At 40.1% G+C, this 23,149-nt stretch overlaps 1 protein-coding gene across 1 annotated transcript; it reads left to right on the top strand.

Moving 5' to 3' along the window:
* The first annotated feature begins 1,507 nt into the window (after positions 1-1,507).
* On the top strand, positions 1,508-21,115 carry LOC132532328 (serpin B10). The gene is made up of 8 exons (XM_060170729.1): positions 1,508-1,579; positions 5,032-5,208; positions 7,351-7,419; positions 8,110-8,247; positions 10,118-10,235; positions 14,310-14,452; positions 17,219-17,374; positions 19,465-21,115. Exons 2-8 carry the CDS (start codon positions 5,041-5,043, stop codon positions 19,867-19,869), a joined length of 1,197 nt encoding a protein of 398 aa, XP_060026712.1. The 5' UTR covers positions 1,508-1,579; positions 5,032-5,040; the 3' UTR covers positions 19,870-21,115.
* Positions 21,116-23,149: the final 2,034 nt, after the last annotated feature.

Below are 23,149 nucleotides of genomic sequence, written 5' to 3'. Positions count from 1 at the left end.
CGGGCTTCCCTGGTGGTGCAGTGGTTGAGAGTCCGCCTGCCGATGCAGAGGACACGGGTTCGTGCCCCGGTCCGGGAAGATCCCACATGCCGTGGAGCGGCTGCGCCCGTGAGCCAAGGGCTGCGCCCGTGAGCCGCTGAGCCTGCGCGTCCGGAGCCTGTGCAGCGGGAGGGGCCGCAGCGGTGAGAGGCCCGCGTACCGCAAAAAAAAAAAAAAAAAAAAAAAAAAAAAGCAAAACCAAAATTTTATCAACATAACAATATATCAATATATAAAGATTTTAAACAAGAGGTAAGTGGAAAGCAATCTGAAGAAGGTTTGTGGGAAAGCATGAATAAAACTTAGTCTGTGTCTTTAGAGAAGATGAAACAATTTCTTGGCTGGTTTCCCAGAATCTATATCGATGCATTAAATGTAACATAAATAACTAGAGCTGTGCGGTGATGCAGCCCAAGTCACTCTCTGGACCACTGGCAGTCAAGATGCACAGCCCCTCTATCTAGAGCCTCCATATGATACTTTCAGCTAATAATAGTCTGTAGGCATCCTGTGGATAATAACATCTGTTCAGCACATGTCAGGCAGGCACCACGGAATCTGCAGCCACAAGTTGCATCCCCCAGTGAAATTCAAACAACATTCTGCTCTGGTTCCACATCAACATTCAACTATTAAACTCTGAGCCACTTTACCACGTGTGCCCCATGAAGAGAAAAACAGAAACTGCGTGAAGAAAAAACACACACATACGTTATTAACAAAGATAATTCTCCTTTCCCTCAGTCCCTTCTGGACTGTGCTCCATTCCCGTCTCTCTCTCTTCACCCCCTTCACCATTCCTCCATGCCCTGCATCCTGTTATAGACAGTTTTCTCTTCTTAATAAATAAGGAGGAACATTCACAGGGAGAAACGGAAGAGAAGCAGAAAGTGATGAAGTAACATTTCACCCAGTAACTGTGTCTAAAACGTCGATCCAGACCCCATGTCCCTGGGGTGGGGACAGTGGACATGGGACAAGTTGGGGTTGTGCTCGGGGTTCTACACCAACACCCAAATGAGAAGAACAGAAACATTTCCTGGATGCTTCACCTAGTACCTTATGAGCAACTTTAACAGTAAACAGTTCACCAATAATATTCTCCATTTCCTTGCCCATTGTTATTCCACTAATTTAAACTAATTTAAAACTTTCTGTTGTTGAAAAAATAAATCTACCGGGGAAAACCACGAATTGCTGCCAGTTGGCAGACTCGAGAGGACATAAGCCAGGAAAGTGTGAGTTACAATTTGTTAGAATTCCAGTCTGTACATGCAGACAGACATGGAAAATGTGGGTAATTAAGTAATTCAAGCAAAACTCTGTCTATCTCTCTGTCTTTTTATTTGAGCTTCTGGCCAAGATGAAGTTGAAAGGAAGAGTGTATGGACTTGTGAAAGTGAATCAGAGGGTGGGGTTAAGGAAAGGGTGGTGCTAGAAGTTTTAAAAATTATTTCTACAGTTAAAGGTCACTTAACTCAGCCACGGTCTCTTACTAAAGGAACCAGTTGCCAATTCTGCTCCCGTGTAAGAAAACAAGGTATTGTAAATAGTTCTTTGTTTTAAAATGTTTGTTTATGTTTTCCTTCTTTGTTGAGGTACCTAGCTAAAGAACAATTTATCGAGACTCCCACAAAACAGAAATAATAGATGAAGGCCAGCCCCCAGGAATTCTGTGCAGGTCTGAGAGATTGAACCCTGAGCTGATTCAAAGTTGGTACTAGAAAGCGGGCTAAGCGGGAGAGAGCATTCACTTCCGAAGACGTCAGAAAGGTAGTTTTGCCGTGAATTGTGAAACTATGAATGGAGTTTTCTCCAGTCACATTTTTGGATTTGCTACCTTTGTATCTGTCAGGTAAAAAGAAACAGGGTATTCTCAGAAGTATTGAACCAAAACCCTTCTAACCCTTCAGAAGAGCGGACTTGGCAACATGAATTTGAGATTAGTCACTAATGTAGGGAACTAATGATTTGACTCTCTACCCTCCCGCCCACGCACACCTTCATGTCTTGGCTACCATTCCATGGGCCATTAGCTTTCTTCTCTTTCGTGGAATAACCTAAGTCCCTAAGCTTACACTCCATGCTCATCATAAATCCTCCCAGACTATTAATTCCCTCAGAAGTGGCTTTAGGTAAATATTGAAGTGCTGTGGATTTGGGGGGTCATTTTCTGATATGCACAACTCCACCAAGTAGACAATATCATCAGTATCATCGGAAAGTCAGGAGGCCTTGGATGTCCTCTAATGGAAAAGGGGAAGAGAGTCCTTCCCGCTCCCTCCTCCAGCTCATCATCTTTCTTCCTCCTCCTGTTCATCCTCTTTCGTCACCCAATCCCTCCCTTTCACCGTAAAACCTTAAAGACAGTCAGATATAATGACAAAAGCATTTGTATTTAGAGTCCAGAGAATGGGACTGCAACGATAGCTCTGCTGTTAGTTAGCTGTGCATGTTCGTCAGCACATTTAACCTCTCTGGGCCTCAGTTTCCTAGCAGATAAAATGAAGCAATTTGATTAGAGGGATTCCAAGGTTCTTTCCAACCCTGATTTGTGAAGAGTATGTGTATCTTTTTTTATTTTTTTTCTTTTTTTTTGAAAGAGTATGTGTATCTTTGATGAGACATATTGACGAGTGATACTGTCCTTTTCTTATTTTCCTATTTCTTTAGTTAAGCCCCTTTACAGATTGAGATTTTACATATTTTACATATGTATGTATATTTATATGTATGTAAACTGATATATCCATATACCTTCCGAAAATTGCAAAAGAGCCATTTATTCTGAAAGGGGCATAGTTGGCTTCTGATCTAGACATTTATAGTCTTTTCTGAAAAGATCACTGTCGAACCCTTGTATGGATAAATTATTTCATGTAGAATCTCATCCCCAAATTCTGCATCTTTCAGAAAGCACTTTTCACTGCCGGGATAATTTTATCCAGCACTGGCTGGCTTAGCGCTTCTATACTTTTTTTTTAAAGGCAGGAATTATTTTTCTTGTATGGTCTGGGCTACACCTGATATATTAATGATATTAATGAGAGAATTAATGAAGTTGAAGATACCTGGATATTAACTTTCCACAAGAAATTAGCTTTTTCATTAGAGTTATTGTTTTCAGGGATTTGTTACAAGTAACTAAACTTTAGAATAACCATAAATAATAAGTAGCAAGATAAAAATCCTCAGCCTTAAAATGGTAGTTTCTCCTCTCCTCCCTTCATAGTGATTATGCTTTGGCCACGGAGCCAAGCATTTTCCATATGAAAGAATTCACGAGTTCTTAAAAGACAAAGCTTCATATACAGGCAGTAAGCAAAGCATCATTTGAATGAATATAGCTGTAAGGAAAACAGGGAGGTTATTTACAAGACAGCATTGGATCTGTCAAGGGAAATACTGATACACAAGTTTCGAACGTTTTATGAGGGCGTAGAATTGCTGCAAGAGTAGAGGTTCTTGCTTTTCTTCTTTAATAAGATAATGTTAGCCTAGGATTATCATCAGCTTCTGAAATAGGTGGGAGCTATGACTAGGGATGATTTAGAGGCTGGGAAGCTGTTTGGTTAAGTGTAAGCCTATGACTAGGAGGGATTTCAACAGTATCACTGTTAATCTAAGTCATGATGAAACCAAAACTTTGCCTACACATGCCTCTCCCTTCATTCAACCATTGAACTAGAGAGATCTTCTGACCTTTCTAAAGTTCTCATTCTAGGTTTCTCTGAGGGCCAGGTGATATCAGTGCAGGACCAAGTTCTATACGACATTGGCACCAATGGGAGTTTCTAGGCTTAGGAATTTGGTTTATTTTTAATCATTTAATCAGCTTGAGAAATTATTTGGCTATAAAATGACAATAGATTGAACTCACTATTTCTTTGATAGAGATCCAGTCTAAAAAGACTTAAATGAAAATATCAGGGTAATTAGACGTGAAATTTAGAAGGTGAATATAATATTTTTAAAAATGAGAAAGTTTGAGTTCCTTTGTTAAGATTGGTTTCAGAGGGTCTCACGTGAGTGAGGATAAAGGCAAGCAAGTCTTGAGGTCTCTACTTCTCTATGAGCATTTCCACTAAACTGTGAAAGTTCAAGTTTAAATAGATAAAAAATGGTGGCTAGAGCCCAAACTATGAACACTCTAAAAGAGAAATAAACAAGTATTTGTAAGTTTTCATTTTGTGCAAAGTCCTGAGGTGGGTGTTACTGGATGCCCAAAGCTGAGTAAGAAAATTTTGCTCTCAAGGAAATTATCCTAGAGTTGAAAAGATATAAATCTATGCAAACAGAACTAGCAGTATGATAGCTCCAAGCAGGCAGCAAAAGCTATTTTATGGGTCTTTGGTGGAAGACGTGCTCCTGTGAACCCCAAAGTTCAGAAAAGGCTTCCAGAGGGACAGAAGAACCGGAGCAGAGTTGGATTTCAAGAGAATAAAGGAACCAGATATCATACATCAGGGTGTGAAGGAATAAAAAAGGTTAAAAGTATAAAAATATGGGTGAAAGATAAGTGAGAAAAAGTACAAAGTTGAAAAGGGGTATAATTATTCCTCATTTACTGGGTAAAGTCAGTAGGCATGTGGTGTGTTGGTAAGAGGCACTGGGCTGATTCCTCTGCCATTTATATCCTGGCATTTTCAACAGGGAGCCGCTAACTGACCAGAATCCAATTGTTCTCTCATGTGAACTAACTCTGAAATTTGAGCCAATTCTCTTAAACTCTCTGGACTTCATTTTTAAAATATTTAAAATAATGTTGGAGTGGAATTTTTCTAAAGTTTATTCAGCTCTTATGAGTGTATATATACATATTATATATATATATAAAATCATATATATATAATCAGATTGGATAATACATTCTTTTGTCATTTCAATGAAGGGTAATTAAAAAAGATAATTATGCAAGCCAACATATCCATTTACAAAAGTTAAATAAATGGAAAAGATTATTAACATGTTCTCTAACTTTATTTTTCTTAGATTTTCCCAATGGACTCTCTAGCAAAATCTGTCAACCAATTTGCTCTGGAGCTTAGCAAGAAGCTAGCTGAATCTGCTGAGGGTAAAAATATCTTTTTTTCTCCCTGGGGCATCTCAACCTCCTTGGCCATGGTGTATTTGGGCACCAAAGGCACCACGGCAGCCCAAATGTCCCAGGTGAGTGAGAAAGGTCAACCATCCTCTGTTGCCTTAAAATGAAATGCTTTTCTTGTCTTTTGTTCACTTCTCTCCTGAAATCCAAAGAGCCCACGTTTTACAACCACGTCCTCCAAAATAAAAGACATACTTTAAATAAATTTTCTAGACCATAAAAAGAAATCTGAGAAAGTGAATCAATTTGAAAACTCTTTCTAGGAATACCGTTTAAGAACCGGTGTTCTCTGGCAAAATCAAATGGAGAGATGATGTTCCCTTACCCAGGTGCCCAGTGGGTAAGGAGTAAGGAAGTTGAATAGGGAGAGGGATAGCAACAGGAAAAGTCAAGCTATCTTGTGATTTCAAGCAGTGTTATCCCTGCCCATACCCAGTGAATTCCGGGGAGCTCAGAACTTGGGCTTTGCCATTACTAAAGGCAAAAAAGCAGCCAAGTGAAGTCTTAAAGACATTTTTATTACTGGTAGTCTCATGCACTCAGGTTTGATTCGTAAGTAGGAGAGATGATTGAGCTGGGTGGGCACTTGGTAAAAAGAAGCACACAGAGATACAAAATGGTACATGGAGAGGTTAGCGAGTTTGGTTCAACACCAAAAACAATTTTATTTTGATTATTAAAATGTTTCAAGAAAGTAATGGCTCATACTTTAAATAATAGAATTAGTCATCATCTTTCTAATCTCAGAAGGATTTTCTTGAAGAAAAAAATAGAAAAATCAAGTGAATCCTGTTCCTCATGCTTTGTTTGGTTGTTACTTTGTTTGGTCCCTGGTTGTCTAGATGAATCTAAAGAGCCCATTAAGGGCATTAAAATAGCAAAACAGGATTATTGTATAAGCAATTATCAATTTGATGTAAGCATCCTCAAATCATAGCGAGTGTATGTGTACGTGTGTAGCCTTACATAGCAAAACATATCAAATAGCCATATATATGTGTATCTGTATCTATGCTTGTGTAAACATATAAATATGTGTGTGTTTTAAGTAAAAATAAAAATAGAAGAGAGTAAATTCAGCTCTAAATCATACAACGATTGGAAGGCTAAGTGACAAAATTTCCACCAAGAAGCTGGCCTCTGTGACAAGTATGGAAATGGGCACAGCCAGCAGTTCTGAATGAGACAGGCAGAATACATATTCTGTCAGTTTGGGTCTAGGATATCCCCCTTATACTCATAATTTACAAGATATTGTGTGGTTTAAAAATAGCAACAACAAAATCTTGGTTCACAGAAAACTCCTGGTTCACAGCTAGTTAATAATTGGCTCATTATTAAAAGGTTTAACTATGAATGTGATAGACTTAATCTTAGATAAATGTCAATTTGCTTCCACTCCATATAAATATATTGCTGGGTGTTGCTTACCCTTGTTTTATTTCAATGTCACTGAAATATTAACAGCTTCAGTTTGCAATTGAGACTAATGAGTTGCTTAGGCACCTCCCCTTTTTTTTCCCTATGGCAAGTGGTTCCTGTCTGTCGCCATGTGTCAGCACAAACTTTGGTAAAGTAGACTTTATTCCTTTCTGTAAGCTGGGTCCAGGATGCATGCAGGAGATGGAATTATCACTTTGTTTTCTCAGGGGAAACACAATGTCCACATCCTTCCTGTGACCTGTCACATGAATTGCTGGGGTGAAAACAAAGACTCTATCTCCATATGTCAGATGGTGGTAGGCAGTGAAAACTGAAGCACTTAAGTAGAAAAAGCAACTAAAATTCCTGAATTTTCCAGATAACTGGGGCCATGATGGCATTTGCTTAAATTATCTAAGTGATGGTCTCAGTTGAATACCTAGGCTTCTTTTCAAACCAATCATAGATAAAAATGAAACTCGGAAAACATGAGAATTTTACCTCTAAGGCTATTCCCAACATTATCCTTAACGTCCCATAAAAAGTATTAAAATAAAGAGACTAGCAATTTAAATTCAACTTAAAAATGTATTTAAAAGCAGCTCTTGACTTACTCTTACTAGGTCAGGTAACACACCATTTAAGTCAAATCAGCGCTCCCTTGGTTCATTAATTATATGTTTTGTATCTATAGGAACAAATGGCTTGTAGTTGCTGATGTGTATTTCATATGATTACATCTCTGCAAAGTGCATTCACATATTGCCTTTTTATTGAAATTACAGGTTCTTCAGTTTAGCAGAGACCAGGACAGCAAATCTTGTCCTGACAGTTTTGAAAAGAAAAGGAAAATGGTATGTCTTATATTTCAATATCTATTTGATAATTAAGGAGAAAGCACTTTGGCACGTTAGTGGCTAAATTAAGCAACCTTTAATAGGTAACTTTTCTTTAAAATATATGTTAAAATTATGGGATTTTTTTTTTTTTTTTTTTTTGTGGTACGCGGGCCTCTCACTGTTGTGGCCTCTTCCATTGTGGAGCACAGGCTCCGGACGCACAGGCTCAGCGGCCATGGCTCACTGGCCCAGCCGCTCCGCGGCATGTGGGATCTTCCCGGACCGGGGCACGAACCCACGTCTCCTGCATCAGCAGGCGGACTCTCAACCACTGCGCCACCAGGCAAGCCTGGGAAATTTTTTAGAGTGCAGAATGTCTACACTTTTTGGAAGGGTAATATTCTTTTCCCTTATCTCTTCGTTTCCCTCCCCTTCAAAACTACTCTACTTTCAACATTGTTCTTACTTCTGCAAACTCTTTCAACATTGTTCTTACTTCTGCAAACTAAGTGTGAAGAAAATGATGTCCCAACAGCTATTACATTCCTTCACTAATAATACTAAAGAGAAGGTTTTTTTATCTACCATACAATCGATTTCGGCCTTTGTTCGTAAACTTTAAATTATTTCATTTACTATAAGTTGTTCATATACACTTAGTTCTTGTTCAACATTTTTATTTAACCAATTTACTTTCTTTTAAAGGAATTCGATGTAGGCAAGGCTGAAGAAATATGCTCTAATTTCCAGACACTTATCTCAGAAATCAACAATCCCAGCAATGCTTGCATACTTAAAACAGCCAACAGGATCTATGGGGAGAAAACGTATCCATTTCACAATGTAAGTGCAAACATCTTATTTCAAGCTGATGGGGAAGAGTCACATGAGATCAATCAATAAACTCTTTGTACTTTTCTCCGGGGATCCCAAGGACAATCTTAATGTATATGGAGTATGTGGTCAGCATTTCTGATAAACAATCGTTTAGCCTGACCAATGTGTCAAGTTGTAAAGGAAACCAGTAACATATTTCAAACCAAATCTGGTGATCAGATCTTTATGCCCAGAATAAAGGGGTACACCCCAGGAACAACCCATGAAGACTCGTAGAAATGTGGTTTATATAATCCCTGGGCCAACATTTGTTTCATGGGAAACAGAGCAAAAGATATAGAATAACTCAATATGGTGAGTCTGAAGGAGCAGAGGGTGGTGTGGTCATAGGAGTGTGGCAGGAGACTGTGTCCTCAAGAGCAAAGTTGACTTTGCGATCAGGTAAGTCACTTCACATCTTGACTTCAGACACTTTAAGAAAGATTCTTAACATGGAATTGAATCAACTTCTCTTCTGCTCTGATGGTTGAGACACCCACAGTGCAGACCATGAGTTCATCTTCAGTTCAGATGCAAGGGCTCCTCAGAGGAGTCAACTCCAAACCAAGCCAAGCATTTACTTCTTTCATGTTTGTCCATCACATCCTTTGGCACACTTCAGAAGAAAGCCAGAGGACCCAGGTGCCCAGTGGGTAAGGAGTAAGGAAATTGAATAGGGAGAGGGATAGCAACAGGAAAAGTCAAGCTATCTTGTGATTTCAAGCAGTGTTATCCCTGCCCATACCCAGTGAATTCCGGGGAGCTCAGAACTTGGGCTTTGCCATTACTAAAGGCAAAAAAGCAGCCAAGTGAAGTCTTAAAGACATTTTTATTACTGGTAGTCTCATGCACTCAGGTTTGATTCGTAAGTAGGAGAGATGATTGAGCTGGGTGGGCACTTGGTAAAAAGAAGCACACAGAGATACAAAATGGTATGTCTTTAAAAATATCCAGAAGCCCTAGCTGTGCACAGAGAGGTTGATCAGAACCCACGAGTCAAGACAAGAAATAGGTACCTCGAGAATGTTTACGTTTTCTTTTTACTGGATTATAAATTGTACAGAACGTAGACTTCATAATCTCCAAACCACTGCCTGGAAGCTGAATTAACTCAACACTTTTTAACTGCACACAATTCCTCTATAAAGTAATAAATTGAAGGAATGCCACAGCTGTCCTGGGGAATAAATTATGTTTCAAGGCAGGTGCCCCCCTAAGCAGCAACCTTGGTTATAGCCCACTTAGGATGATGGCCACTGAGGGTAGCATCAACAGCCCGAAGGAAGAAGCCTGTTTTTGCCCTTAGAATACCTGACGAAACCTTTGACCGGTCTTGGAAGTCGGTTTCCATGGCGGGCCACAGCTTCCCTCAGAAGCCCTCCCCAGGCTCTTGGGTGTTTAGAGCCCATAGACGGCAGCTGCCAGACCCAGGGTTCTCAATCTGGCTCCATCTCTACCCCAGAAAGCCCAGTACTCCTTGGCTGGAGTCGCTCCTGGGATTCCTAGAATGGTCCTCCTTTTCATCCCAGCCCCATTTCCCAAGGACGAATAAAAACAGACGCAGATGTTGAGGCTCCAGAGCTGTGGGAGACGGGCCTTCCTTCCACCTGCGGCTCTGCATGGCTAGTCCGCGCCCAGCTAAGTTGACACAGGGCGGTGTTTCGTTTTTAACCGAAGCTGGAGTGTGGAAAGATTGAGGGGAGCAATGGGGTGGCAGTTTGCAATTGTCCATCTAGCTAGGGTTTTTTTTTCTTTTTTTTTTTTGGATAATCTAAATAGACTTGTTTATTGATTCTGGAAAAATTCTACAAAAGGAGATTTTACCTATATCTTCCAGAAATATTTACAAGACATGAAAACATACTTTGGCTCAGAGCCACAGTCTGTGAACTTTATGGAAGCTTCTGACCAAATCAGAAAGGAGATCAACTCTTGGGTTGAAAGCCAGACTGAAGGTAAGCCTTCTCCAAGGTACTCAGCGGTGCACTTTCTCCAAGTATCGCTTTATTATTTTGAATTTGTGTTATGTATAAGTATAGGCATTTCTTAAATAGAACTGTGGACACATTCTAAATATTCAAAACATTTGTTTTATTCATGCCCATAATTTTTGATTTATAGCTTTTGCAATAAGTCTTATCTAAAACAGGTAAGACAGCCATTTTACCAAGTAGACAAGAAAATGATCAGATTCCACTAATTCCAAGGAGGACTCCAGGGATAAAAGGCAGAAAAATGCAAAAAAGGAATTCTGGAATACTGCTGCACTTGTGGTTTCTAAAGAAAAATAGCTGCTGATGAACAATGAAAATGTGGCAGTAAATGTACTACATAACCTTAAGTAATTTCCAAAATAGGTCATGTATTAGCTTAGAGTATGGGCTGAGCTCTTGCAACAAAGAGCCCAAAATACAATATCTTAATAAGATAGAAGTTTATCTCTGACCTAACAGTCACAAGGTAGATAAGCATTCTGTTCCATGAAGGCATCCAGAGACCCAGACTAGTGGGTCAGCCATCCTCGAGACATGGCTTTTATATTTGTCTAAGGTGATTCTTACATTTGTCAGTTTTACAGTCAGCAGGAAATAGGGAAAATAAAGCCTCTTTGCTTTTAAGGGGATGCCCTGAAACCTTCACACACCAGTTCCACCCATATCCCAAATTTGGATACATGGCCCATTTTATGCTCTGGTGACCAACTTGTCCTAGTTTGTAATAAAGGTCTTTAAAATGTAGTTTTTAGCTGGGTAGCCACATGCTACCTAAAAGTTAAGCATTCTATTTCTAAAAAGGGAATAGTAGAGGGATTCTCAGAGGCGATTTAGCAGTTTTTTATTATGATTCTTATTTTAGAAATGAGGAAGCTGAGGCTTTAGAGAAACTGTTACCAAGATCAGATAGTTTAAAGCTTCAGAAATAGGACTGAAATCTGAGTCAGTTTAGCTCTGAAGTCTGAACTCATTTCAATATTCCACGCTTCCTTTTCAATCGATATGTCTGTTGATGGTCCATTATATCTCACAAAGAAATACCAAAGGTGTAATCGCTAATGAATATTAATGATTAAGCCTTTGCTTTGCAGCAACGAACATGGAATGTTTAGGTAATCCCCCTCCCCCCAGACTTCAGAGTTCATTTGTATATTCCTGCCAGATATGCTTGCAGAGGGTCCCACATACTTTAAACTCGACATACTGAAGTCATATTCAGAACAGCTTATCCACACCTTGTCCTCTCCGTGCACTCATTCTCCATCCCGGCGGATGGGTGGCTACCACACACCTGCCCAGATCAGAAGTCCGAGAGATACTCTAAATTCTCCCTTTTCCTTTGCCTCCTCCTGCGTGTTTCTGAGTTCATCTTTCCTTTCCAATCTCTTCCTCCTCTGCTCTCGGCTTTGTCATCATTTATCTGTGTTAATGCAATAATCTGTTTCTCATCTTGCTCCCCTCAAATGCAACCTCCATTCAGCCATCAGAATGACCTCCCTAAAATGTGAATTCGACCAAGTGGACCACGTACTCAAAATCCATCATGGTGCCCCACATCCTACAGGATGAATTCAAGCTGCCTAAACTGACATAGAAGGTCCAACAGGACCGTGAAGTCTTGTCTGTCTCTCCACTTCAACTCTTGTCATTCTCTGACTCAAAGTTGATAGGAATTCTAAGTGGCACAGAGTCCCTGGAACTCCCTGTGCTACCTCACGACCCCATGCATTTGCTCATGTGTCCCTTCAGTTCGAAACACGGTCCCCTCCCCTGCCACTCCCAGCCCCTTCATGGCCACTGGATAACATCTCAGGGGTTCGCTCAGGCATAATGTCCTCCCCTGGCTCCCAGGCTGAGCTGACAGCCTTTTTCGTTGCTCCAAAAGCCCCCTGTGGGAACCTTTACCTTGACTTACCACGTTGTTATTGAAATTAACTGTTGAAGTCCCTGCCTCTCCCACTAAACTCAAGAACACCAAGGGCAGTAATACTACCTTATTTGAGTTTCTGCTTTGAATCACTAACAGATAACAGCCCTGCTCATGGTAGCTATTCAGAGCAATGTTTATTGAAGTGAACTGAGGAAGTTGGCAGCCCTAAATTCTCAGTTCCTTTTTCACTGGACTAGTGACTCAGAAGCCATGGTGAGGCAAGAGTGACCATTATCCTTAACTTATTCCTGATTTGGATTCATCTAAAAGTAAGTCTGTTTTGAGGACTACAGATTAGCAAGCATTTACAGAAAGGAATTACTTGCACTGTTCCAGTTCACATGAGGACCAAATGTGATTCTATAAGCAAAAGCACATTGTAATATACAACACAAACTCAATGTAGTAGAAGTAGGGGCAAGAATAGTGCTGGAGGGCTTCCCTGGTGGCGCAGTGGTTCAGAGTCCGCCTGCCGATGCAGGGGATGCGGGTTCATGCCCCGGTCCGGGAAGATCCCACATGCCGCGGAGCGGCTGGGCCCGTGAACCATGGCCGCTGAGCCTCCGCGTCCGAAGCCTGTGCTCCACAACGGGAGAGGTCACAACAGTGAGAGGCCCACATACCGCTAAAAAAAAAAAATAGTGCTGGAGCTGAACTAAATCTCAGCTCTCAAATTCCTACCCAGTGCCCACTCTGTTCTCTGGAAGACAGGTGGGGACCCTACAGACAGGAAGGCGGGGAGCAACTCATCTGCTATCTTTCGCCCCTTTCTGAGCTGAGTGGAGAGTCATTGTCTGACACGGCGTAAGCTCGGTTTGCAAAAGGATCCTTGCCGTGCTTCCCCCGCACAGGCTGACACACTCAAGGAGCATGACAGGATCCATCTCTCTAGATCAGGGGTCCCCAACCCCCGGGCCTGGGCCTGTTAGGAACCGGCACGCACAGCAGGAGGTGAGCGGCGGGCAGATGAGCGAAGCTTCATATGCCACCGCCCGTCGCTCCCCGTCGATCGCACCACCGCCTGAGCCGTCCCCGCTCGCCCATCCCCACACCCCGATCCCCAGCCCTGGTCCGTGGAAAAACTGTCTTCCACAAAACCGGTCCTTGGTGCCAAAAACTCTGGGGACTGCTGCTCTAGATTACAGAGCTGTCTGGATCTTCCTGTGATGATAGAAATATGCCATAAATCCTAGGGCTGCCATAACAAATTACCACCAACTGTGTGGTTTAAACCAATAGAAATCTATTCTCTCATAGTTCTGGAAGCTGCAAGTCTGAAGTTAAGGTGTTAGCAGGGCCTTGCTCCCTTGGAAAGTTTCAGGGAAGAAACTGCTCCACGCCTGTCTCCTAGTTGCTGATGGTTATTGGCAGTCCTTGGCTTGTAGACACATCTCTCCAATCTCTGCCTCTGTTGATACATAACTTTCTTCTTTGTCTCTCCTATGTCTCCATGTTTTCACACTCTGTGTGTGTGTGTCCGAATTTCTCTCCTCTTATAAGAATACCAGTCATTGAATTAGAGCCCACCCTAATCCACTATGACTTCATTTGAACTTGACTGCATCTGCAGACTCTGTTTCAAAATAAGATCACATTCACAGGGACCGGAGGTTAGGATTTAACATATCTTTTTGGATGACACAATTCAGCCCACAAAAGTAATATTCTCAAAAAAATTTATAACCTAAATATTATCTTGAGGAAGCATCAGACAAACTTGAACTGAGAATTGAGCATTCTACAAATATTTTTCAAAAGTATCAAGGTCATGAAAGACAAAGAATGAATGAGGAACATGAAAGACAAAGAATGAATGAGGAATGAAAGAAAAAGACTAAAGGGGACCAAAAGGAAATGACAACTAAATGCAACTTGAGCTCTTGGATTGATTTCTGGTCCAGGAAAAAAAGGACTTTATTGGAACAACAGATGAAATTTAAATAGGATCTGTTAATAATATTCTATTAATACTAACTTCCTGGCTTGGATCATTGGTGGACACAAGATGTTATCATTTAACGGTATTTCATAATCATCATTTTTACGTATGGCGTTTTACCAGGATGTAACTATATCATTTGAAATCTGTCCTTTGGCTCTTTTAGGAAAAATCCTGAATCTCCTACCTGATAATGCTGTGGATTCTGCAACCAGAATGGTTCTGGTAAATGCCCTTTACTTTAAAAGAATTTGGGAACATCAATTCTTGGTCCAAAATACCACAGAAAAGCCTTTCAGAATAAACAAGGTAGGAACCTGTTAATAACCAGTATGAATTTTTACATGGCATTGCAAAGGGAATTCTATTTTAAATTTATTCTCTCTGACTATATGCTCCTGTAAACTATGGCTCTTACTAGGGCAGGGATGACTGTGCTAAAAACCCCAGTTCCATCCTACCTGGAAATTCCCCTTTCATTATTTTTTCTCTGAAAATAGACTATTCACATATTTTATTACTCAGTCCTTGCTGCAACTATGGTAGAGTAGGTAAGGTAGTTACTACATTTATTTCCCAGGTCAGAAATGCAGCATGGTTAAGTGAGTAGAGCCATGCTTAAGTTGAAGGCTTCCAGGACCATAACCCCAAACTCTTCGCTTACTAGTTCTATTCTTGTTCTATTAAGGCAGTACCACTGTGTACCAAACTCTTACCCTTCCATAAGAAAAAGAAATAAAATTTTAAAATCTTATTTCTTTCGTTAACATTTCCTTCTGTGTTAGGACACAGCACACTTGTTTTTGATTATTTCAGCAACAAGGGAGACTAATGGAAGCTGACAGATACACCTAAGGGCTGGATGTGGCTGGGTCTTGGGACTTGAGTGGAAATAAGGATTCAAATGTTGTCAGGATTCATTCTCTATCTTTCCAACTCTGTTTCTCCCATTATTCTTCTCTCAGACTGAAGTCTAACTTCCTCTGCGGCCCAGTCCACAAAGGCAGAACATGGCTACCCACATCTCCTCCATTCTACAGACCAGTCTGATAGGTCTCATTCCAAATTCCTATGAAAGGAACAGATTGGCCAAAGATTGTTAACATATTTAGGTCCTGGGGTGGATCACCTCACATAAACAGTGCTGCTGAGGATCTACTGCTGTAACCATATGGTTATGTGGAATAGGCGGTTTTCAGTGGGGTAAAGATGGGGAAGGAACTGAACATATAATGCAATAGGCTAACTGGAAATGTGCTGGATAGTTACTTGGCTTAATATATTCACCAGGAATTTTCAGATGCAAGTGATAGAAAAGCATTCCAAACTAGCTCCAGTAAAATGGGCATTGTGTTAGCATTAGCTTATGCAACTAAGAGGAACTGGGAAGTCTGGGAGTGGGATCTTTGAATCTCAAACATAATCCATTTTCTCTGCCCCACCCCTGACCCCTCCTTTTTGCCTTCATTCTCTAATTCTAAAGATGGAATTTATCCATATGACCAGGGAATATGACAGCCCCATATTCTAGCTTCACAACCCTACTACATAGACGAAGTCCTGGCTGCTAGCTCTGATAGAAAGCTCCCAAAGAGGACTCCGGCTGGTGCCATTCATATGCTTATCGCTGAGACAATCACTGTATCACAGAGTATCCTGAACGAACAGCCCTGCTCACATGGCCACGACCTTAGCAGAACAGTAGGATCTTGTGATGGACATTTAGCTCCACAAAGAGTGGATAAATAACATATGTCTACAATGTCTGAATTGCAGGGTTTTGCTTTTGTTTCACCATTGGCTTTACTAAAAATTCATAATGTCATGTATCTACCATTACAGTATCATACGGAATACTTTCGTTGTCCTAAAAATGCCCTGTGCTCCAAACATTCATCCCTCCTTCTAAATCCCTGGCAACCACGGATCTCTTTACGGTCTCTAGAGTTTTGCCCTTTTCAGAATGCCGTAGAATCAGAATTGCATAGTATGTAGCCTTTTCAGACGGTCTTCTTCCACTTAGCGATACGTATTTAAAGTTCCTCCATGCCTTTTTTATGGCTTGATAGATCTTTTCACTTTGTTGCAGAATACTATTCCATTGTATGGATGTAGCAGTTTGTTTATCCATTCACCTTACTGACGGGCATTTTGGTTGCTTCCAGTTTTTAGCAATTATGATTAAAGCTGCTATAAACATTTGCATGCAAGATTTTGTGTGGACACGTTTTTAACTCATTTTGGTAATTACCCAGGAGCACAGTTGCTGGATCACATGGTAAGACTGTATTTAGCTTTGTAAGAAACCACCGTACTGTCCTCCAATATGGCTTCCACTTTGCATTCTCACTGGCAGAGAATGTCAGTTCCACCCTCGCTAGAAGTTTATGTTATCAGTGTTTTGAACTTTTAGCCATTCTATTAGATCTGTAGTAGTGGTATCTTCACTGTTTTAATTTGCAATTCCCTAAGGACATAAGATTGAACATCTTTTCATATGCTGTAGGTCTGCCTTTGGTGAGGTATCAGTTCAGATCTTTCGCCTGTTTTTAAAATTGGGTTCTTTGCCTTATAATTGTTGAGTTTTAAGAGTTCTTTTCAAATTTTGGATACCAGTCCTTTATCAATTATGTGTTTTGAACCTCTTATCTCCTAGTTTATTGCTTGTCTTTTCATTCTCTTAGTGAATTTCCGTTTTATGATACTAAAATACCCTCACACAAAAACAAAACCCACAAATGTTTGTGTGTGAAATGCACCTTACTCAGTTTCGGAATCATTGGCATTTACAGAGTTTGCACAAGACTCTTTTAAGTGTTTGGTAGAATCCAGCTTGCCATGATTTATAGAGGATGCTGTAACAATGTCAGAGGAAGAAACTCCCACATCATTTATCGATGATGTTATCCAGTAGAACACAATTTCCAGAAAACAAGGTTTGAATAATTTTATTCAGCATTTAGCAGAGGATCACTGGCTTTGCCAGTGTCCCAGACTCCTGGGAACCAATGATGCTAAAGAATTAAGGATTTGCTGGAACACCTCCCCAGTGATTTTGCTACGTATATTCTACAGACTACAAGCAAACCAGTGCAAATGATGTCCATGAAAGAAAAACTTCAAGTATTTTACATAGAAAAGCCACGAGCCATAGGCCTTCAACTCTTCTATGAGAACCGTGACCTCAGCCTACTCGTACTACTGCCGGAAGACATCAGTGGGCTGGATCAGGTAAAGGGATCAGGCTATTCATCCCTACCTTCTTTCCTCTCCCCTTTGGTAACAAGTTTATTTCCTATATCTGTGAGGCTGTGTCTGTTTTGCATATACATTTATTTGTATGGAGAAAAACTTTAAAAAAAGACATCAGTCTGTCTGACACGAAGAGGGTTCTAGTGTTTATCCCTCCGGGGAAAAACATAAAGACGTGATCTCCCAGTTCTTTAATTTCTGCAGAGGAAGGCAACCAACGTACCTTGAGCCCTAGGTACTGTATTTTTACATCATTTAAGCTTTACAAAACTTTGTCAGGTTGATATTACTATCCCTCAGGAAGGTTAAGTAATCTATAGACATCTTTAGCATAGGGGAGTCACACAAACAACCACACAAACAACAGATAGAGATATTTATTGTCAGTCACAAAGCTGTGTGGATTGATCATACCAACCTTTCAGTCAATATAGGTCTTTCTTCTCCTTCCGATAGGACTTACCTAATTAATTTTTTAATCACTTGCATTAATCTAGCCTTAGACATATGTTTAAAAACATTAAATGGATTACATTTTTTTTTTTTTTTTTTGCGGTACGCGGGCCTCTCACTGCCGTGGCCTCTCCCGCTGCGGAGCACCGGCTCCGGACGCGCAAGCTCAGCGGCCATGGCTCATGGGCCCAGCCGCTCCGCGGCATGTGGGATCTTCCCGGACTGGGGCACGAATCCGCATCCCCTGCATCGGCAGGCGGACTCTCAACCACTGCGCCACCAGGGAAGCCCCTAAAACATTTTTAAAAAACATTTTTTTATCAAGTTAACACTCTTCAGGAGATATAGTCTGTATCAGTGCATCTTCAAGTATTATTTAAGTTGTTCATCTGTTAAACTTCTCTTAAGCCTGACTTTGGTCTGACCACATTTCTGAGCAATTTGCATGTCTAAACTGAACACTAGCTTCTCATGCAATAAGCGTGCTGTCGTTCTTTACACTGTGCCTAATTTCCTGTGTGCTAGATTCTTTAGGTCTCCACCACCCTACTAGTGTGTAGAAAGATTTCTAAATAGTGTCATAAAATTTGTGAAACTGCAGAGGATAGTAGAAATAAGACCAAGTGTGAATACTAGACCATGAGAGTTACACCCTTAAAAGATAAGCCTTTCTTTTTAAAAGTGCAGGTTCCTGACCTGAAGATATTGTCACTTACTGCACATAATTTACAAATATGTCACTGATAGCAATACTTGGATCTAGAAAATTCTTAAAGTAGCAAAAGCATGTGCTTTGAAACAAACATGTTATTTAAAAAAAACCAAACATTGTTTATCATATATATGTACGCATATGTGTATATAATATATATTTATTGTTTAAAAAATTTTAAATATAAAGAAGAGAAAAAGCACCCTCAAAACCACTATTTAAAATATCATTACTCTTGGGACTTCCCTGGTGGTCCAGTGGTTAAGACTCTGCACTTCCAGTGCAGAGAGCGTGGGTTTGATCCCTGATTGGGGAGCTAAGATCCCACATGCCAAGCAGCGTGGCCAGAAGATTAAGGAAAAAAAAAGTCATTACTCTTAAGATTGGAGGATTTTCCTTTCTTTGCTTTTCTTTCCTTATTTTTTCGTAGTTTATAGTTACTAGTTTCATATTGGCGTGATTATATAGACATTTTACCTCAGATTTTGTTTTCAAGGAATTGTCTACTATGTTAATAAAACTAAAGTTTTTTTGTGCCCTGGCATACAACATGTCCTAGAGTACATGCTTTTGTGTTGACAACACCTAAGTGTATATTTATATTGATGTATTTGCATGTGTAGTTGATGTCTTGCATATTATCATAGAAGTACTTCCATTTCGGATCAAGGTCTAATCTAGAAAACCTATATCCTGAGAACTATTAATCTGCAAAATGATTATGTCAAGGATGTGTGGAGGATCTCATTATAAACAAAGAATTTCCAAATGTGTGTGTTTTGTTACCTTTGGTAATAGGAGTGACTATAATTCATTTATATAATATCTAAAGGTCTCACTCAACGAATAGTTCTCACTCCACTCTGAAATTACTGACTCTTTCTTCCTTGGCTCCAAACTGTAGCTGGAAAAAGCCATCACCTATGAGAAGTTGAGTGAGTGGACCAGCGCTGACATGATGGAGGTGTGTGACGTGCAGCTGCATCTTCCCAAGTTCAAGCTGGAAGAGACTTATGATCTCAAGTCAACCCTGAGCAGTATGGGGATGAGCGATGCCTTTAGCCAGAGCAAAGCAGATTTCTCAGGAATGTCTATGGAGAGAAACCTATTTCTGTCCAATGTTTTCCATAAGTCTTTTGTGGAAATAAATGAACAAGGTACAGAGGCCGCAGCTGGTACTGGGAGTGAGGTGAGTTTTCGAATTAAACTCCCCTCCGTTGAATTCAATGCAGACCACCCATTCCTCTTCTTCATCAGGCACAACAAAACGAATAGCATTCTATTTTACGGGAGATTCTGCTCCCCTTAAACCCTGCATCTCTCTCATCAAACAAGAGCATCTTACAGTGTGAAAAATACACATATGATGGAAAAACACAATTATAATAAAAACCAGTTTATAGCCTGGCTCTTTTTAACATATAAATATTAGCAAAATTATCTTGAAATAATATATTCTAGTTATCCTATCATGCCTATATAGCTAGAGAGAATGGCAAATTTAACTTTTTTTTTTGCTGACATTCAGTTTTATTATTTTTTACATCTTTATTGGAGTATTAATGCTTTACAGTGTTGTGTTAGTTTCTGCTGTATAACAAAGTGAATCAGCTATATGTATACATATAACCCCATATCTCCTCCCTCTTGCGTCTCCCTCCCACCCCTCTAGGTTGTCACAAAGCATTGAGCTGAGCTCCCTGTGCTATGCGGCTGCTTCCCACTAGCTATCCATTTTACATTTGGTAGTGTATATATGTAAATGCTACTCCCTCACTTCGTCCCAGCTTCCCTTTCCCCGCCTGTGTCCTCAAGTCCGTTTTCTACGTTTGCGTCTTTATTCCTGCCCTGTCACTAGGTTCATCAGTACGTCTTTTAGATTCCATATAAATGTGTTAGTATACGGTATTTTTCTCTTTCCGACTTACTTCACTCTGTATGACAGATACTAGGTCCATCCACCTCATTACAAATAATTCAATTTTGTTCCTTTTTATGGCTGAGTAATATTCCATTGTATACATATGCCACATCTTCTTTAGTCATTCATCTGTCTATGGACATTTAGGTTTAACACATTTTATCTTAATGTGACTTTTATTTACATTTCAGAAATTCGGTTATTCAATTGAATGCCTTAAAATGCTTGAACTACCTGGTCACTATTTTCATTGTCACTTATTTTCACATGCATCATTTAGTGAAGAAAAAAATCTTTATAGAGGTGATATATTGATAAACAAGAATTTTCTCAAGACTATTACTCTGATGGTTCATAAATTACCACTGTAAAATTAAATCCCCCTTTCTGCTATTTTAAAAATACTTATGTTGACATTAATGGAAAAACTAGTGAAATCCAATGAAATCTAGAGTTTAGTTAATAGTAATGTACCAACGTTGGCTTCTTAGTTTTAAAAAAATGTTCCACTGTAATATTAGAAGTTAGCATTACAGGAAACTGTGTCAGAAGTATATGGGAATTCCCTGTTTTATCTTTGTAACTTTCCTGTGAATTTAAAATTATTCCAAAATAAAAATTTTATTGGAAAGAATTATTACGTGTGAAATTTGTCACATTAACATCCTTGCTTTTAAAAATCATAAGCTAGAAGACTAGATTTCCAATTTATATAAATGTGTATTGTCAGTTATAAGAAGATATCCTTAGTAAAACTTTATCTCCATAAAATTGGCTGTGTTTTTCTAATTTCTATTAAAAATGCTCTTACGCAATGGCTCATTGGTAGTCTCATCAACTGTTATTCTAATTTTAGAGATTGAGTCTATCATTCTAGGCTGCTTTTTCCATTTTAATCTACTAAGTGAAAGATATGATCTGATATGGATCCAACATAAATGGTGTATAAACTAGTATAAGAAAATGTATTTTCTGCATCAAATCTTGGTTTGGTATCATAGAATAAAAAAAATGATTCTATGCTTTAGCTCCAAAGATAGGAAACTGTAATATATATGACAATTTATCATATCATTATAAAACATTTTGCCTCTATCCATAATACCTCACATTAAGTAACAATGAAAGAAATGCCCTGTGTCTGTGTTCTACTAAATTAAAAGTCCTTAAGTGTTATGTATCATGTGGACTCATAAGAAAAGTAGGTAACAAGTGAACGGGGAGCATGGAAACCAAGCCAAGATAAAGGAAGACCAGAGTAACTGTGTGTCAGAGGCTGACAATCAGAAAATATTAAACACAGTATTTTTCAAACAAACAAAAGAGGAAAAAAGGATGATACTAGAAACTGCAGGTTAGTAAGATGCATTCAGGCAGTCATTCATTTAAAAAATGTTTGCTGAGCATCTACACTGTATCAGTTGATATTCGGGGCATGAAGACTACACTTTTTTTTTTTCAAGGATTTATTGTATTTTATTTATTTTCTCCAATTTTTTTTCTATTTCAGTATCACTCCTTTTCCTCATGTTATTATTGTCCTACAACTATATACCTTTATGAATTATAAGCCCATGAACAGTTTCATAATTATTGCTTTATGCAGCTATCTTTTAAATCACGTAGAAGGAAAAGTTACTAACAAGGATAAACTTATGCTGTCTTTTATACATATTTACCTACGTAGCTACTCTTACTGGTGCTCTTTGTTTCTTTGTGAGAATTACTGTTACTGGAAGACTACACTTCTGAACAAAAACAGACCCTGGTCTCCAGTCTATTGGAGTCATGGAGCTTACAAACTGGTGGGAGAAACGGCCTCAAAGTGGATGTTAGTGCAAGGAATGATTGCAAACTAAACTGCAGTCATCTTGGAGACACATGTACCTGTGTGTGCACATGCGTATCAGGCTTTTTCAATAATGAGGCTTAAAGTATTTGCTGATGATATTTGTTTTCCTCCCTTAGTGCAAATGTATATAGCCTATCTTTTTAGAAGATTAACAGACCTTAGAACAATAGTTTATAATCACGGTCTGTTGAGAGCTTCCGGGAAGATGGCGGAAGAGTAAGACGCGGAGATCACCTTCCTCCCCACAGATACACCAGAAATACATCTACACGTGGAACAACTCCTACAGAACACCTACTGAACGCTGGCAGAAGACCTCAGACCTCCCAAAAGGCAAGAAACCCCCCACGTACCTGGGTAGGGCAAAAGAAAAAAGAATAAACAGAGACAAAAGGATAGGGACGGGACCTGCACCAGTGGGAGGGAGCCGTTTCCACACACTAGGAGCCCCTTCGCGGGTGGAGACTGCGCCTGGCAGAGGGCGGAAAGCTTCGGAGCCGCGGAGGAGAGCACAGCAACAGGGATGCGGAGGGAAAAGCGGAGAGATTCCCGCACAGAGGGTCAGGGCCGACCGGCACTCACCAGGCCAAGAGGCTTGTCTGCTCACCCGCCGGGGCGGGCGGGGCTGGGAGCTGAGGCTCGGGCTCAGGTCGGAGCTCCGAGAGAGGACTGGGGTTGGCGGCATGAACACAGCCTGAAGGGGCCTAGTGCGCCACGGCTAGCCGGGAGGGAGTCCGGGGAGAAGTCTGGAGCTGCCGAAGAGGCAAGAGACTTTTTCTTACCTGTTTGTTTCCTGGTGCGCGAGGAGAGGGGATT

The sequence above is a fragment of the Lagenorhynchus albirostris genome, chromosome 14 (genome assembly GCF_949774975.1).
Source record: "Lagenorhynchus albirostris chromosome 14, mLagAlb1.1, whole genome shotgun sequence".
NCBI lineage: Eukaryota > Metazoa > Chordata > Mammalia > Artiodactyla > Delphinidae > Lagenorhynchus > Lagenorhynchus albirostris.
Note: the sequence above shows the minus strand (reverse complement) of the source record. Positions and strands in the feature narration are given on the sequence as shown.